The sequence below is a fragment of the Salarias fasciatus genome, chromosome 1 (genome assembly GCF_902148845.1).
Source record: "Salarias fasciatus chromosome 1, fSalaFa1.1, whole genome shotgun sequence".
Lineage (NCBI taxonomy): Eukaryota > Metazoa > Chordata > Actinopteri > Blenniiformes > Blenniidae > Salarias > Salarias fasciatus.
The window spans coordinates 21,064,681-21,079,717 of record NC_043745.1 but is presented as its reverse complement, the minus strand read 5'-3'; the positions used below and the strand labels follow the sequence as shown (position 1 = coordinate 21,079,717).

The 15,037-nt window shown below is 44.8% G+C and overlaps 1 protein-coding gene across 2 annotated transcripts in view; it reads right to left on the bottom strand.

Moving 5' to 3' along the window:
- LOC115384248 (rho family-interacting cell polarization regulator 1-like) overlaps positions 1-15,037 on the bottom strand; it is a 28,517-nt gene that overhangs the window by 1,102 nt on the left and 12,378 nt on the right. Inside the window, exons 1-17 of one of the 2 annotated variants that reach the window (XM_030086845.1) lie at positions 13,060-13,238; positions 11,117-11,314; positions 7,775-7,859; positions 7,483-7,616; positions 7,274-7,352; positions 7,147-7,170; positions 7,006-7,059; positions 6,063-6,212; positions 5,225-5,288; positions 5,089-5,132; positions 4,878-5,003; positions 4,089-4,237; positions 3,888-3,996; positions 1,560-2,129; positions 1,164-1,468; positions 253-349; positions 56-170 (exon numbers count right to left, since the gene is read on the bottom strand). In XM_030086845.1, the coding sequence (XP_029942705.1) occupies positions 56-170; positions 253-349; positions 1,164-1,468; positions 1,560-2,129; positions 3,888-3,996; positions 4,089-4,237; positions 4,878-5,003; positions 5,089-5,132; positions 5,225-5,288; positions 6,063-6,212; positions 7,006-7,059; positions 7,147-7,170; positions 7,274-7,352; positions 7,483-7,574 (1,978 nt within the window). In that variant the 5' untranslated portion in view covers positions 7,575-7,616; positions 7,775-7,859; positions 11,117-11,314; positions 13,060-13,238. Of the gene's footprint in view, positions 1-55; positions 171-252; positions 350-1,163; positions 1,469-1,559; positions 2,130-3,887; positions 3,997-4,088; positions 4,238-4,877; positions 5,004-5,088; positions 5,133-5,224; positions 5,289-6,062; positions 6,213-7,005; positions 7,060-7,146; positions 7,171-7,273; positions 7,353-7,482; positions 7,617-7,774; positions 7,860-11,116; positions 11,315-13,059; positions 13,239-15,037 lie in introns of those variants that run through there. The other variant, XM_030087308.1, reaches the window with a different exon arrangement.

The following is a 15,037-nucleotide window of genomic DNA, read 5'->3' as shown; positions in this document are numbered from 1 at the left end:
AACCCGCGCTCGCACGAACAACCGCCGCCTCTGTTTCCTGATGAACTGCTCTCACCGCGTTCTTCGTCTCCCTTCTTCGCCTCGCTCCGCTCCTCTTCCTCGGCCTCCTCTTCCTCGGCAGCGGGGATTTCCAACTGACCCAGATCCTGCAGGTCTGCCACGCTTGACTCCTTCACCAGAAATACATGTTAACCCACACGTCTTGCTGAAGTCAAAACGGCAGCACTTCTGCTTCAGCAGGCGTTGGGTTACCTGTGACTCACAGAAACAATCCTCATCTGAGTTTCTAAAGCCTTCAGGAGCCTCCATCAGGATCTCCAGACCGTCCACCTCCTCCACCTCCTCGTCACTGCAGAGTCAGACAGACAGCAGACTGATGGGATCCGCACTTCAGTTATTCCATCAGTTTCCCTTCATTCACTCCCGAAACTCAACCATTTCATCAGATACAGATATTCTGCTTAAACTTTCGGCTGGTGTCATTTAATGCCACTTATCCCTCATGTAATATTAGCAGGAAGGCATCGACACGTTGAAATAAAATCTCCAAACACACAATCAACACAACGTTCAGCATAAAGAAGAAGTGGTCCTGGGAGTGATGTGCCCCCCCCCCACCCAGATCCCTGACCGGGGTTTACATGAAGAGGAAGAACCTAGTCAGACTACATTCAGGGAAATCTGTGTTTAGCACTTCAAGATCCTTTAAAAACAAACAAACAAACACAGAGTTCTAGTTCACTGTCGGTTGCATATAGTGATAAACTCGATGTAAAAGTAGCTTCATTTCTTTCTTTTTAACAAATGCACGAAATGCAAATTCATGCGTTCTGAGTGTTGAAATAATGAACTGTTCCAACTTTTCTCAATTGTGCGTGCACGTTAAAGGAGAACTCACTCACTAAATGACTCAGTGGCAGCTTCCACAGTACATCAGGCTAAGAATAAACACGGCCGTACTGAATCACTCTGGCTGACTTCCCCATGTGATATTTTCCACTCAGCGATCTCCACACTTGATTTCTTCTACTTGTTTGGACACTGCTGCTTGTTTGTATCGTTCAGAAATCTGCAACCTGCGGCTCTGAGGCCACATGTGGCTCTTTCACCATTTAGCAGTAGCTCCCTGAAGCCTTCAGTAAAGCAGTCCTGCTCCCACTGACCTTCCTCCAGAGTAGAGGATCTCCATCGCCTTTTCTTCCTCCTCTGTTTTCTCTGTTTTCACTCTTTCCTCTGGTTTCTCTGTCTCCGTTTCCTCTGGTTTCTCTTCCTCTGCTGGGTTTTGGTCCTCCTGTTCTTTTACATCCTGCTCCTCCTTTTCCCCTTCGTCCTCTTGCGGCTGCTGTGGCTCCTTCTCCTCGTCCTCATCTTCATCCTCTTCATCCGAGTCGGCGCAGTTGAGGAAGTCGAAGCTTTCGAGCGCCGTCTCCACCTCCTGATTGAAGCTGATAGAAGTGGGAAAAGGAGCCTGAGGGAGGAAACGGAGTGAGGAGTTCAAACATGGCGGTTTAATCGTCAGACTTGACGAAGTGGTGTGACGGTGTGATTCTGACGCTCACCGCTGGAGCGTCCTCCGCTCGCGCCGCCTCCTGGTCGGGCCGACTCTGCTCCGTTTGCGGTTCCTCCGCCGATTCGGCGGCGCCGTCCTTTGACGTCGCTTCGGTCGGAGCCGTCGAGTCCTCCGTCGCCTCCTCCTCCTCCGCGGAGACTCCTCCCTCCTCCCGCGACGACCCGGGCGGCGCGGCGCAGACGTCGGGGCAGGAGCAGCTCAGCTCCTCCGACCGCACACACACCCCGTCGGCGGCCGTACAGTCCGGGCTGCTCTCCCCGATGAGGCCGAGGGAGCACAGCGTCCGCGGGTGGCCGTTGGGCACCGCGTCCGCGGCGGGGAAGACCTCGCCGCCGTCCGCCTCGTCCTCCTCCTGATTGGACGAGAGCGAGGGCGTGGAGGCGCTGGACTTGTGCGGCGTGGACGAGAGCTGGGCGGTGAGAGTGGTCTGCAGCATGCTGGAGGCCGTCAGCCTCTGGGCGTGGTGGGCCAGCGCCGGGCTGGACGAGTCGTCCGACGACTCGGAGGAGTTGGACCACACCGTCCCGTTCTCCATCTCCCCCTGGCGCTTCAGCAGAGACTGAGACGAGAGCAGAGGCGGCAGGTGAGCAGGAGGCAGGGGAAACGACCACAACGTGAAGTTATCACACAGCTGATTGATAAATGTATCGATCTTCAAACTGAATGGAGGGCAGACGAGGACGCGGAGCTGAGTTCCAGTCTGTGTGTTTTTACTTGGTGACTAATCCCACATCACACTGATTTGGTGCCAACGGGTTACAAAAAAAAAAAACACCCTTTGAGTCGTGAATGACTCAAACAGTAAAATCAGATGTGAAGCGCAGCTGACGGATTTCTGGCCGCTGAAACTGAAAATCTGGTCTCGACTGGAGTCAAGAAAATGTGACGGGCTGTTCGGCAGCGAGGTTCTTTATCTGAAGAGTCAAAGTAAACGTTGTTTTGACAGGTAAACACTCCACACAGAGACGACTCTGTACTTTGTTCCCTGTATCTCAAACTCTCAGATTACATTTACTGTTTATTCATTTTGCTTAGTTTTAATACTTATTTTACTTTTATTCTTTTGTCTTTCTCACTTATAAGTCTCATTTTTTTGTAATCATTCCGCATCATTTTCATTCATGAGTAATGGTAAGTGTTCTTCCAGCTTTTTTTTTTTTTACATTAATTGTTTCACACAATAAATAATTAACGGAGGATCAAATATGATCTTTGCTTTTAAGAGGCCTGACAGAAAAACGTCCACAATGTAAACCAACCCGGTCTGAGTGTTAACAGCATCTCATAACAAACTTCATGAATTATTCACAGTTATTATTTCACATCAGTTATCAGAACTCTGCTCGGCTCTCAGCTTTTACTTCCCAGGTTCCCCGAATCATGATCTGCCAGTGATGTTTGAATTTTCCAGACGGGGCGTGTCGTGTCATGATAACAGAAGATATTGGTGATATAAAAGGCTTAATGATGGCATTACAGCATAAATGTAAAGTGAACTGAAACTCAGAAATGTCCCCACTGTAGCATCTGAACCTCATTTAGCTTTACTGTGTTGTTTTTAAATGCGGACGAGACAGAACACGTCTGACTGTTGATTGTGTGTGATTGTCTCTCCTCTGGTGACGATCAAATTCACAGAAATCACTGTTTTTACAAGAAAAAAAAAAGCTTACCATGTTAATATATGATTTAGGGTTTTGATCATGTGATCATTGATCGTTGCTAAACTACTACTACAGCTACGTCGCAACACACCGGCTGTACTGCGGTCAACTGTCCAGTCGTGCGGCCGAACTCGCAGCGTACGGTCGCCGCCCGGCCCCCCACCGCGCTGTGGATCGCCTCCGCCAGCAGGCGACTCTGCCGGGTCCCGCCGCGAGGCACGCTCTTCATCGGGGTGAGGAAGAGGAGGCACATATTGGAGCACTACTCAACCACTATCAAACAGCTACAAGGACCACAGCTGCGCTCAAACATGCTGCCGCCGGCGTCACGCACGCCGCTACCGCTATCATTCAACCTCCGGGCATCAGGCACGCCACTCCCACAACCACAAGTCCTGACACACAGCGCCCGGTGAAAATCCTCGCACACGTCAGTGCTACCACTACAGACACAGCAGCCGGGGAGCAGCTGAAATAGAACAAGCCGGTAAAATGACAGTAATGATGGCGATCAGTGAGACAGAGAGCAAATGAACTGCAGAGATATCAGTGTAATTCAGCAGGAATGAAAAATTGGCTGATTTATGAGACAAATGTTTGACATGGAGTGTGAGGCGGGGGCGGGGCAGGGGAGGAGTGAGGGCGGGACTCACATAGAACACCTGCTCTCGCATGGAAGGAGTGTCGGGGGGGCTCTGATTGGACAGCAGCCGCTTGGAAACCGTGCTGGTGGAGGAGGTCTGGTCATCCTTGTCAAACGGACTGAAAGAAGACAGACGGAGCGGCAGACAGAGCTGAAGACCAACGAGGTGAAAACAAAGCGGCCAAAGGGTTTTCTGTTGAAGTTTTGGTACCTCCAGGTGACCTCCAGGTTCAGCTTCACCGTCCCGAGGTCGTTGATGTCTACGGCGAGCGTCTGGGGCAGCGGGCAGAACAGATCGAGCATTTCACACGACACGCTGCCAACCACCACGTGATTGGCCAGGCTCTTCAGCTCCGTCACCTTGACAACACACCAGAGCGAAGCTCAATGGGATGCGGAGCGGCAGAAACCAGACACTCGGTAAAAAGTGACCAGTATTTAGATTCAGAGATACGCCGAGAAGCACGTCTCTCAGCTCCAATGGTCCAATAATAACAATGATACTATTTGTATATATTGTACATATTTTCAGGTATTTCTACTCCAGCATGAAAGCAGAATGCTTACATTTAAACACAGCAACAAATACTCCCTAATACTTAAAAGCTGGTCTTGGAAGAGCAAATCTGTCGGGCACAGAACAGCAGCCAGACCTCCATTCTGCTGCTGCCATGCTGGACGGGACAGGTAAAAATAAATAAATAAAAAAAAAACTCCCTAAAAGTTTCATTCATTCATCACTGCTGTTCCTGCAACACCCTGAAGGATTACAATTAAGTAGTGAATTGAATAATACCTTTATTACTGAAGGAGGAGAAAAAAACACAGGAACACAAAGTAACGAACTGTGGATTTAAAAAACAGTTCAATAGCGATGTGTTTTTAGGATACACATCTTCAAACGTAGCAAAATGTCGAGTGTTGCACCACAAATGAGAAACACTTTCAACAGTTTTGACCTTCTGTGAGGACTTGGATGGTTTAAGAGCTGCGCTGTTACCTTTATTGACAGCAGCTCTGCAACCAGAGGCAGGAAGATGTACTCCTCACTGTCCCATATCTGCTTGTTGCTGACCTCCACGCGACCTCTGAGCCTCCAGCGCTGCCGGCCGTAGCGCATCAGGACCTGACGGGGTCGAAGACGCCCATCACCATGAGGCAAACACACCCGGGGTCGAACAGAGAGGCGGCTGTGTGTTTGTGTGTCTCACCTCATACTGGTCGCCCGCGCACAACCGTGCAAATCCGGCGAGGCCTAAAACGGACCAGAGAGAAAAAAAAAAAGAGAAGTGGATCGACGGTGAGACGAGCGATTGGGAAGTCACATGAACGCAGACGGTGACTCACCCTTCATCTTCACATGAAACTCTCCCATCTGGCTTTCTAATTCGCTCTCAAGTGAGCACATGTGCTGGAGAGACGCAAACAGAAACAAATTCGCTTAATGTAAGAAACAGTCCATTGCTTCATCGAACAGTCTGAAACTATTTCAGCCGGTCGATGATTCCCATGAAGGATCCATCGATAATGGATGTTAGATGAGGCTCTGATCACAAAAAAATATACATGTTAAAACATCATATTAATAGAAACTGAATTAAAAAATACAAACAACCAACTTCATTGGCTTTTCTGTGCTGGTGTTATTTTAGTTTCTTTTTGAATCTCTGCTTCTTTTTTTAAAACATTTACGCTAAATGTGTGTGGAAACAAAATGGAAGAAAAGTGTCTATTTATAATCTATTGAGGGATTTACATATTTGTGTGTGAGTGTTTTTAGAGGTTATTTTGCCATGTGATATCAGAGTCATTGCATTACACGTGCAAACTTGGCTTTTTTTAATATCAAATAAATATTCAATATTACATTTTTATTCACTTGAATATTTGTTCAAACTCTGCTTGGGGGACTTGGTTGGATTTTCATATTGTCCATGTTCAACAAGGTTTCCTTTATTCCCATTTGCATGTGACACATCACAGCTGATTGTGTACTCTGGGTCAGATGCATTCTATATTAAAAGTCTCTTAAATAATAACTGACTCCACTCAATAATATCAATAATATAATACAGTAAATGTGAATGAACTGTAACATATTTGGCAGTGGAAACACTTTGTAAACACTCCAACATCATAAATATTATAAAGTGATGCAGAGCGGAGCACACGCTGCATCTCTTACCTCTGTGCATTCCCTGTAACCTTTGTTGGCTTCACTGAGGCTCTCTCTCGCCTCCCTGCTGCCCGTGGCTGAGTTAAAAGCCGCCACCATCTTACTCGCTCCGTCACGCAGTCGCCGCTGGATGCAGTAGGCATCGTAGAGCTCCTCAACCTGGGTGAGCAAATATTGAAACAAAACAAAAAGGTTTCAACCGATTACGTTTCATCAATCAACAAACAGAAATTCCATTCAGTCAGATGTTTCTTTTTGGGAAGAATAAATGAATTGAAGTCCAGTTTTCACATTGCAGGCAGTTCTGCTATCATCTGTGTCCTCCTGACAGCATTTCAGCCTCCTCGGTGTTTCACCAGCCAAACACACACTTTGTTTCAGTGCTGTTTGGTGGCGAGCCTGTTGTGCAAAGTGGGCTTAGCGAAGCCGTGTTGCTATAAATAACCTCCTACTGCTTATGAAAACTGGAGAAATGAGTGTGAGCAAAGACAGCGAAGTTATATCACTGTATAACCAAAACTGCAGGCAGAAACAGACCAAACTTATCATGTTTAAGGAAAAAATACTATTAATTGGTTGTTTTTTCTTTCGTTTCTTTAGTCATACAAACTGGGTAAGGAAAAGACATTTCTTGTCTACTTATTTTTTTTTTGTTATTCATATTGTATGTTTCTACTTCATGAAAATCCTCAATAAAGCAGATTAAAAAATATATAAATATTCCATAAGATCAGATGATCAGATCTTTTCTCAGCTGTTATAATTGTCACTAACCTTGAAACTTTTTAGTTCTGAATGATAAAAAAAAATTAACTTTTCAATTGTAACTTACTTTCTAGGTGCACCTGTTTGTTTTCTTTTAATAAGATAAAAGACCATATCAGTTCAGTTTAAAAACAGAAGGCATTAGTTCTTTATTCAGTCAGTAATCTATGAATAAATAAATACACACCTTGCTGAGATGGAACTCCAAGCGACGCATGAACCGCTCTATGGCTTTCACTTGCTACAATAAAGGAAGCAGTTAATGAGCATGACAGCTTGGAGGCGTTTTCTTCCACCTGAATACGCAACAAATGCGAGTGAAACTCACCTTATCCTGCTCATACAAAGACCCCTGCAGAGAAAATGATAACAATCAGAACATTTAGGATCACAGAGAAACAAGCGGAGCGATGGCCAGTCCCGGCGCGACCGGTCTGACGGCGTTCGGGCCTCACCAGGCGACCGTTCCTCTTGTTCTCTCTGATCTGCTGACCCAAACTGTCCAGCTCCAGCTGGTGGACCTGCAGGTACGACCTGACGACACAGATACATCGCATGCTTTAGCTCCCGGCCCGTGGACAAACAGTCAGTCTGAGTGCGGTCTTCCACCTGGCAGCCGTCCGCCGGAATCGATGCAAACAGAGCCTGGGATGTGTTTACTCACTGTAAGCCTCTGCGCAAGGCGGCGTACACTTCATCCAGCCGCTCGGGCTGGGGGGTTTTAGCGGGTGGTAGTTTGGTGGAGCCTGTGAACATCCTGCTTCCTTACAAGGCACGTTTCTCTCAGATCAAACAGTGCTGGAGTGAGAGGAAACGGAGAGCGAGAGAGAGAGAGAGAGAGAGAGAGACAGAGAGACAGAAAGAGAGAGGGGTCAAGATCAGTTCTGATCGGGTCTTTGCGATTGTTTTAATTGAAGCGCGCTGAAAATGGCATGGGTATGGTGGCAGCGGCTCACCTGCTGAGTGGAGCGATATGATCACTGCTGTGGCATGCTTGGAGAGCTGCGTGTAGCACTGTGGGTTTAAACTGAAGGACATGACCTGTAATTACACAAAACGGAGACATCAGAGGCAAAAATAATGTCCCTCCGCGCCTCATACCTCACTGTACCTGTCAAGGATTTTGCCGCTCTGTGATTTTCAAGGATTCTGATAATTACAGAGGTCCTGGAGAAAAAAAAAAAAAAAAAAAAAAAAAACTGAGGCGAAGAGGAGATGACACAAATCACTCTTTCGCTTCCTCAGTTTGTCCGCAGCGCTTCGCCAAAGCCCTGCGAGGGACATGCGAGCAGCAGGGAGTACAGTCTGCCTGAGTGTCTCTTCCCCTTCCTTCCCCACTGCCTCTCCGCCCCCACCTCCACTACACATCCAGCGTCCGAGCACAGGAAGTCTCATGGCTGACTCTACACAGGAAGCGCTACACAGAAGTTTGGCCGGAGCGTAAAGAATCCATGCCTGCAGCAGCGTGCGGAGTGCGAGGGTGTAAAAATGTGATCCCTTTTCTTTTCCTATCGACGCTGTGAAACGTGCAGATTAGAGCGAAGCCGCGGCCGGGTGGGTCAGAAACTGTAGGAAGTGAGAGGGTCGTGCCTGGGCTAATCTAGTCACAAAAGAGATTACAGACTTAAAGCAAACTAAATCTGCCAAGCGGGAGCCAAACCCATATTAACACATGGGATTCGTGGATGAGCTGCAGGACGCAGCGACTGGTGGCATCTGCTCCGCATTGTCCTGCTCTACACTCACAAACAGGGAGGCAGAAAAGTGTCTTTCTGCAACAGATGGGACGGAGCACTCCACCTGTTGGAGGTGCTGCGATGGAAACGCAGAGATTACGGTTTTATAGCGATCAAAGCCTTGTTGGGAACAAGGCGGCCGACAGCAGATCGAAGCAGAACGTGCACGCACACCGACGCCCTGCTGACTTTCTGCGGTCACATTGCAGGACGCGGCCCCGGGGTGCACAGGGGTCAGGGGTCCAGCTCAGCCGCTAATCTTTCTGCTGTACCCTGGAGAGATTAACTGGAGCTGGTGGAGGAAGGGAGAAGGTGCAAGAGCAATGTGGTTTTTCAGAGATAAAACACCCAAAAAAAGCAATAAGCCTTTTAACGAAACATGGAGCAGGAGTCTGCAGCGAAAGTGCAAAGTCATCATGATAACATGCACAGAAGGACGGAGAGAGGAGTGAGACAGAGTGAGAGAAAGAGAGAGGACCCCAGTCTTACTCACTCCCACACTTATATAAATAGCTGTACATTAGGCCCACGCATGTTCTCAACAAGCTTCACTTATATTGATCATTACGTGAGCCAGTCTCCTCTCTGTCAGATGTGCTTTTATCCTTTTCCTTACATTAGAGATCATTAGCGGGATTAATCCTCTCCGCAGAGCAGGGCCGAACAAAGAGGACACTGTTCCCAAACACCTCACAAGACTGGAGTTTTGTTTGAAAATAAAAAAACAAAACAAACCCATTAATGCACTGGCAGCACGCACGAGCACATATAGCGATGTTCAGGGTCAGACTACGATTTTTACTCACTAGTTATAGAAAATAGAATTAATCAAGTATTGTATACATCCACAATAAATGATAGATGTTTAATGAAGGAATGTGTTTAAAAAAATGATTCAAAACATGCAACTGTATTAGTGAAGAAGCTGTAATCAGTGAGTCAGTGGTGTCATTTCATAATAAATCACATGAAACATTAATCAGTTTTAATTTATCTGATTAACGACTCAGACAGTAAAACACTAAAAACAATGCTGAAGATGAGCGGGATCTGAAAGTTTTGCCGTTTAGTAATATAAAGGCAGAGCGATGAAATCAAATATGAACAGGTGAAAGTGACACATCATCTTTTCTGCAACATCCTGCAAATTTCATCATCTCAACTCTGCTGTTACTTTTTTCCACATTTGCACTTTTTGCAAGTATCCATTCGCTGAGACAAATAATACAATCATATAGTAACTGAAAAAAACTCTGGGTATGTTTTGGAATATTTACACTAAATGCAACTAATGAATTCTCAAATCAGCAATTATTGTCTTTAATTTGCTGTTAGGGTTTCAAAATGCCAGAGAATAGTAAAACATCACATCTTTCTTTCATTAAAAAAAGACAAACTACAGTCTAGTGTTTTATAATTTCACATGACATCTTGTTTATTACTAAGGATGACTAAAGAAACAACAGAATATTCATGTTTAGGAAAGCTGAATAAGCAAATTAACTTTAAAACATCAGAGAAAATGTAAAAATGTTGAAGTGTGGATCACCAGTCCACAATGAGTTCTTCATAGTCAAAGAACATAATCGCATTTATTAAGCCTGGACCAAAGAAATTTTGGTATTCTAGGAATTTTAAATTAACTATTTATTAAGTTTCACCTTCAGATTAGAGAAACAATATTCTAAATGACAATCAAAATCAACAGTTTTGCGAAGACAAGACAATTTTCAGGCCAGCCAAACAGTTTCTGTACTAATTTCTTAACTTTTCTTGAAGTTTATGAACTGAACGTTCACTTTCAGACGACTTCAATTATAACTCTGACTCTGAACATCAATGAAATCACAGAGTAAACAGCAGATTAATATGACAATAAACCAGACAATAAAATACAATGACGGCCAATTCATTATTAATCATTCACTTTTTAACAGAGTGGGTTATTAGTCATAGCAGAGAGGCGCACACCATCCATACTTTGTGTTGTAGGGGGAGGAGGAGGGAGAGGAGGAGGAAGATGAGGAGTAATGGTGTTACAATAAAATGCAACCACCTCTATTCCAGATTACTGGATTAGTGTAACCCGGCGGCAGGAGGCCACTGAGAAGGATCAACACACCGCACCTCAAGGATCCTTTCCCCCCTACAAACCCCGCAGGATGGAGCACAACAGGAGGAAAGAAAGGAAGAAGAAGAAGGGAGAAAAAAAAAAAACTTGTGAGACGCCTTCCAGGCAGATTTTGTATTCAGTCCATATCCCACCCCAAACCCCCGGAGCTCATCACAGGCCACAAAAAGTCCAGCCCGTCCTCTCTCTCACACGCACCAGGACCTCCACCCTCCTCCGTGGGGGGGGGGGGGGCTCAGCCCTCCAAATCACCACCAAAAAAACCCCGGCGGAGGGCAGAAAAGAAAGGGGGAAAGTCGGACGGAGACCCTCTGCTGGTACATTTCCAACAACATCAAGCAACTTCACGTCGGACGGACTCGTGCCCGTGTAGAGGAAACGGTCAGGATTCTTCTGGTGACCTTGGACACAAAAAGCAGCTCCAGCCCTACCTCGGAGCTCCCGTCCCGCCGCCCCGGACGCACGACCCGAGTCCCATTTCCAGGCGCTGCTGGCCGCGGTTCGCAGAGGGTGACTGTTATTCTGGGCGCTGTCCTTCTCCTTGATTTCGCAGTTTTTTGTGAGCGCAGTCAAAACAGCAGCAGGCAGCAGGGACCACTTCCGGTCTGTGGGCTTCAGTGTAAAAGCTCCTGGAGAGGGTGCACACACGCGCGCGCGCGCGCGCGCTGTGAACCAGCTTGACCTTTCAGGTTCTCAGAGTCAAATCTGTTGTCCTTATGTGCAGGGCTAAAAGATTTGGTGTGTAGCTTTTCATCTGACGTTGCACAAAGCTCGATTAATCTGTGTCAAGACCTGACGCTCAAAGTAGTGTAACCTTTAAATGGAAAGATAAGAACCAGCACCTTTAACCCTAGTTGTGTATAGATAATCTGTGATCAATAAATTCTTAATTTAAGTATTTACCATATGTTTATTTTGGGTTTTTTTTTTTTTTTGTTTGTTTGTTTTGCCCTGATCTCCAATTTAATTTTGCTCATTTTCCACATTATTTTACTTTGTCCTCAATATGTTTAGTCTTTCAGGACCTATGTTTCTCATTGCATAATACATCTCTCTAATTTTACCACATTGTAGTCATTGCTTTTACTTTTGGAATATTTTTTAATGATGGAATTATCAGTCAAAATTTCTCTATTCTGAGAAGAAAAATACTGAAGTTTTTTTGATTTAATCATTGTGATCATTATAAAATGTACAATGACACAGGAGAGCTGCTCCTTTCACAGAATAAAATAATAAAATGTAACTAACAAAAATCGTGCTATATGGGGATAGGCTCACTGACGTTTGACACTATATTTTGTGATGTGCAGAGCATGATCAATTTAAGTAATTTTGTTTCTGGATAAAAAACTGTTTTTTGTGTGTAGAGGCACTGATACACCCATGGCACCTGCCAGAGAGCAACAGGTCAAGCAGGTAGTAACCAGGGTGTGAGCTGTCCTAGATAAAATTATATCACAATTTATAAATAAACATGCAGCGTTTTGCATTGGATTGTAAACTAAAGTAATATACTAATCATAAGTTATTTATATCCTATGGGAAATGTCTTTCTCAGCATGTACCTAGCCTCTTCTTAGGTTGGGGTGTGCAGCCACAGCGGAGCTGGTGGGAGTCGATGGTCTCAGGGACTCACAGTGATGACCAGTCCACTGGCGGAACTGATCCTGCTATCATTCAATCCCATATCCACTTCTGTAGACTCTAGTCACCATCAAGATACGCTACTCCGAATTACCTTGAGCTAATTCACTGATCATATAAGGGGTCACCTATGCCAAACAGGTCAAAGAATGGAGACCAGATAAAGAATGATGCCCTGGTCTCCCAGATTGGACTCGAACAGCAGATCAACTTTGTAAAACATTCTTTGGTCAATGAAGCATTCACAGAAAATGTAATGCAAAGAAATATGTTGATCAAAAGAATATTAATAGAAATGAGTATTAATGTTCCTACAAAGTGGTGGGCTCCAGGCTGAGAAATGGATTTGTGATCAAAGTTTGCAGGCTAAATTCCCACAGACAGGTCAGTGCTGTGAGTTCCTGAGCCAGAGTCTGTCTAAAACCACATCAGCTCCCCAACGTATTGTGATGTGGCTGCTTGCCACAAGCTTGAATCTGGATGGGTCAACGTGAAAAAGGGAATTTCAAGGGAATTAATCGAGTATAGTTAATTATTTAAAAACATATGCGCATCTAAAACATTTTGAATACAGTTTGCAGTTTTTACAAATAAACTTCACTGAACTCGAAAATATCAGAATATTTCAGAATCCCTACATTTGAAACGTGAAAAAGGCTTTAACCTTTTTTTTGGTTTTATTTAACAGAAAACCTTCTCGCTCATGTTGTCATTGTTTGACACGCACCTGTGTACACCGTCTTATTGTGAAAAGCTGCTGCTGCGGCCGGAACTCGTGCCTCGGCTAGTTGCTGTGGCAACAGGGATGTCCCTCCGTGTGTCACCGCTCTCTCCCCGCTGCTGGCGACGCTGCCTGCCGCGGTGAAACCAGCGGAAAAAAACCAGAGAAGACGGAGAAAAGTGGCCACTTTCTCCAGCCACAGCCGCGGCGTCCCCCCCCCCCCCCCCCCCCCCCCCCCCCCCCCCCCCACCCGGCGGCTCTGCTCCAGTTAAACGTCTTCCTCGGTCTTCCTTATCAGGTGCAGCCGCTTCAGCGTCAGGGTCGTTTGTCCAAGTTTGACCAAAGCCGGGGAAGAAGGGGCGGCGATGGAGGAAAGCATGTGGCACTTTTTCTTCCAGACTTCCTCTCAAAACAGGACGCTGCAGCTGGCAGCACCGAGAGAGCTGCTATTAATCTGCCAAGGTCAACAAAGCTAGTTTAAATGACGGTGAAAGAGCCACAGCCGCTTCATCGTAGCCGCTTATTAACGATAATTTGACAGTGATGGCAGATACAGTAGTAGGAAAGACAGTGGTGTAGTGCCACAAAAAACATTTAAACAGCCAGCTTAACACTACGTTAAATATATGCGTTTTCGGTAAGGTGTTTGTTCCTGGTTGCTAATGAGTTTTGCAGCTAACATTACAACGAGTTAAAAAAAAAAAAAAAGAAAAGTATTGCATGAGAAGGAGGTTCCCCAACCTCAGAAACCACCAACTCTCCGAAAATCTGAGTCAGAAAAACAAAAAACATGGAGACAAGCACTTCTCTCACGATTAACACACACTGAGTAATAAAGAAAGCACATTATAATAGTTACTTTTTAGTTCCGCTTCATGTCATGTGATAAACAAGGAAGAAACTATGAAATTGTTCTTTTTTTTTAAAATAATTAATTGGAACTACTGGAGACTCCAAGTGGAAGTTCCTTGAAATGCCAAAATATATGATATTCTTTTATAAACATGTGCTACAATGCAATAAATAAATTGAAAATATCAGGAATTTAATTAAATATAGATTAAAACTGAGTAACATGTATATATTTGGACTAACACTGAATCAAGTCTGTCTTTATTTGAGCAGCACTTTTCACACAATAAAAAGTAACAAAATCCATCATAGCATTTAAAAATATTCCAAGATAAGACAAGAAAAGCCGCCCCTCCCACCTTGCTTCTTCACCTTTCACCTTTCCACTTCGACTTTGAGACAACCACCTGTTGAAAGGATGGACATCACGTCACATTTTAAGTTGAGCCAAGTTTGGAAAATGATCAGTTGATTCTAAATCAATTCTAAAACGCACAGGGAGCCAGTGACTGAGAAGTAAAATGCAGAACATTCACTCCTTCTGTGGTAATTACAGAGGTTTGAGATCCATCACATGGAATGGAATTAACATAATTATGGATTCTCTTACAATTATGACACCATAGCAGCTGTAATGATGAAATATAATTTTCTACAATCATTTCCCTTTTCAAATACACAGGCAGATTCTGATCTCAGCTGTATTTCTGTTTGCTGGATCATCACTGTTTTTTTGTTTTTTTTAATTCCTTGTGGGGATTAGTGTCCAAAGGATGGTCCCTACACTAACGCATCAAATTCTTCAGTAAGCGCTGTAGTTCATTGGTTGGAGTGTTGAATTGTGGACTAGTAGGTGGCATGTTTGATATGATGTGCTCGCCAGATTCTCTAGTTTGTGTTTTTATTTTAAAAGCAGCAATTGCAACATACTCATCTCATTGAGTTTTGTTCTTCCAATTCTCAAATCCTTGTCTCTGACCTGACTTCTAAAGAAGCCTGGCTCAGAACCTAATAACATCTGTCACATTTTTGATTTGTCATTTTTATGTAAGATTCTAAAAGGAATGTTGCTCTCCAAATCCACTGTTGCCTCTCTAACAACCTGTATGAACAGTCTCAGTCTGGTGTCCAT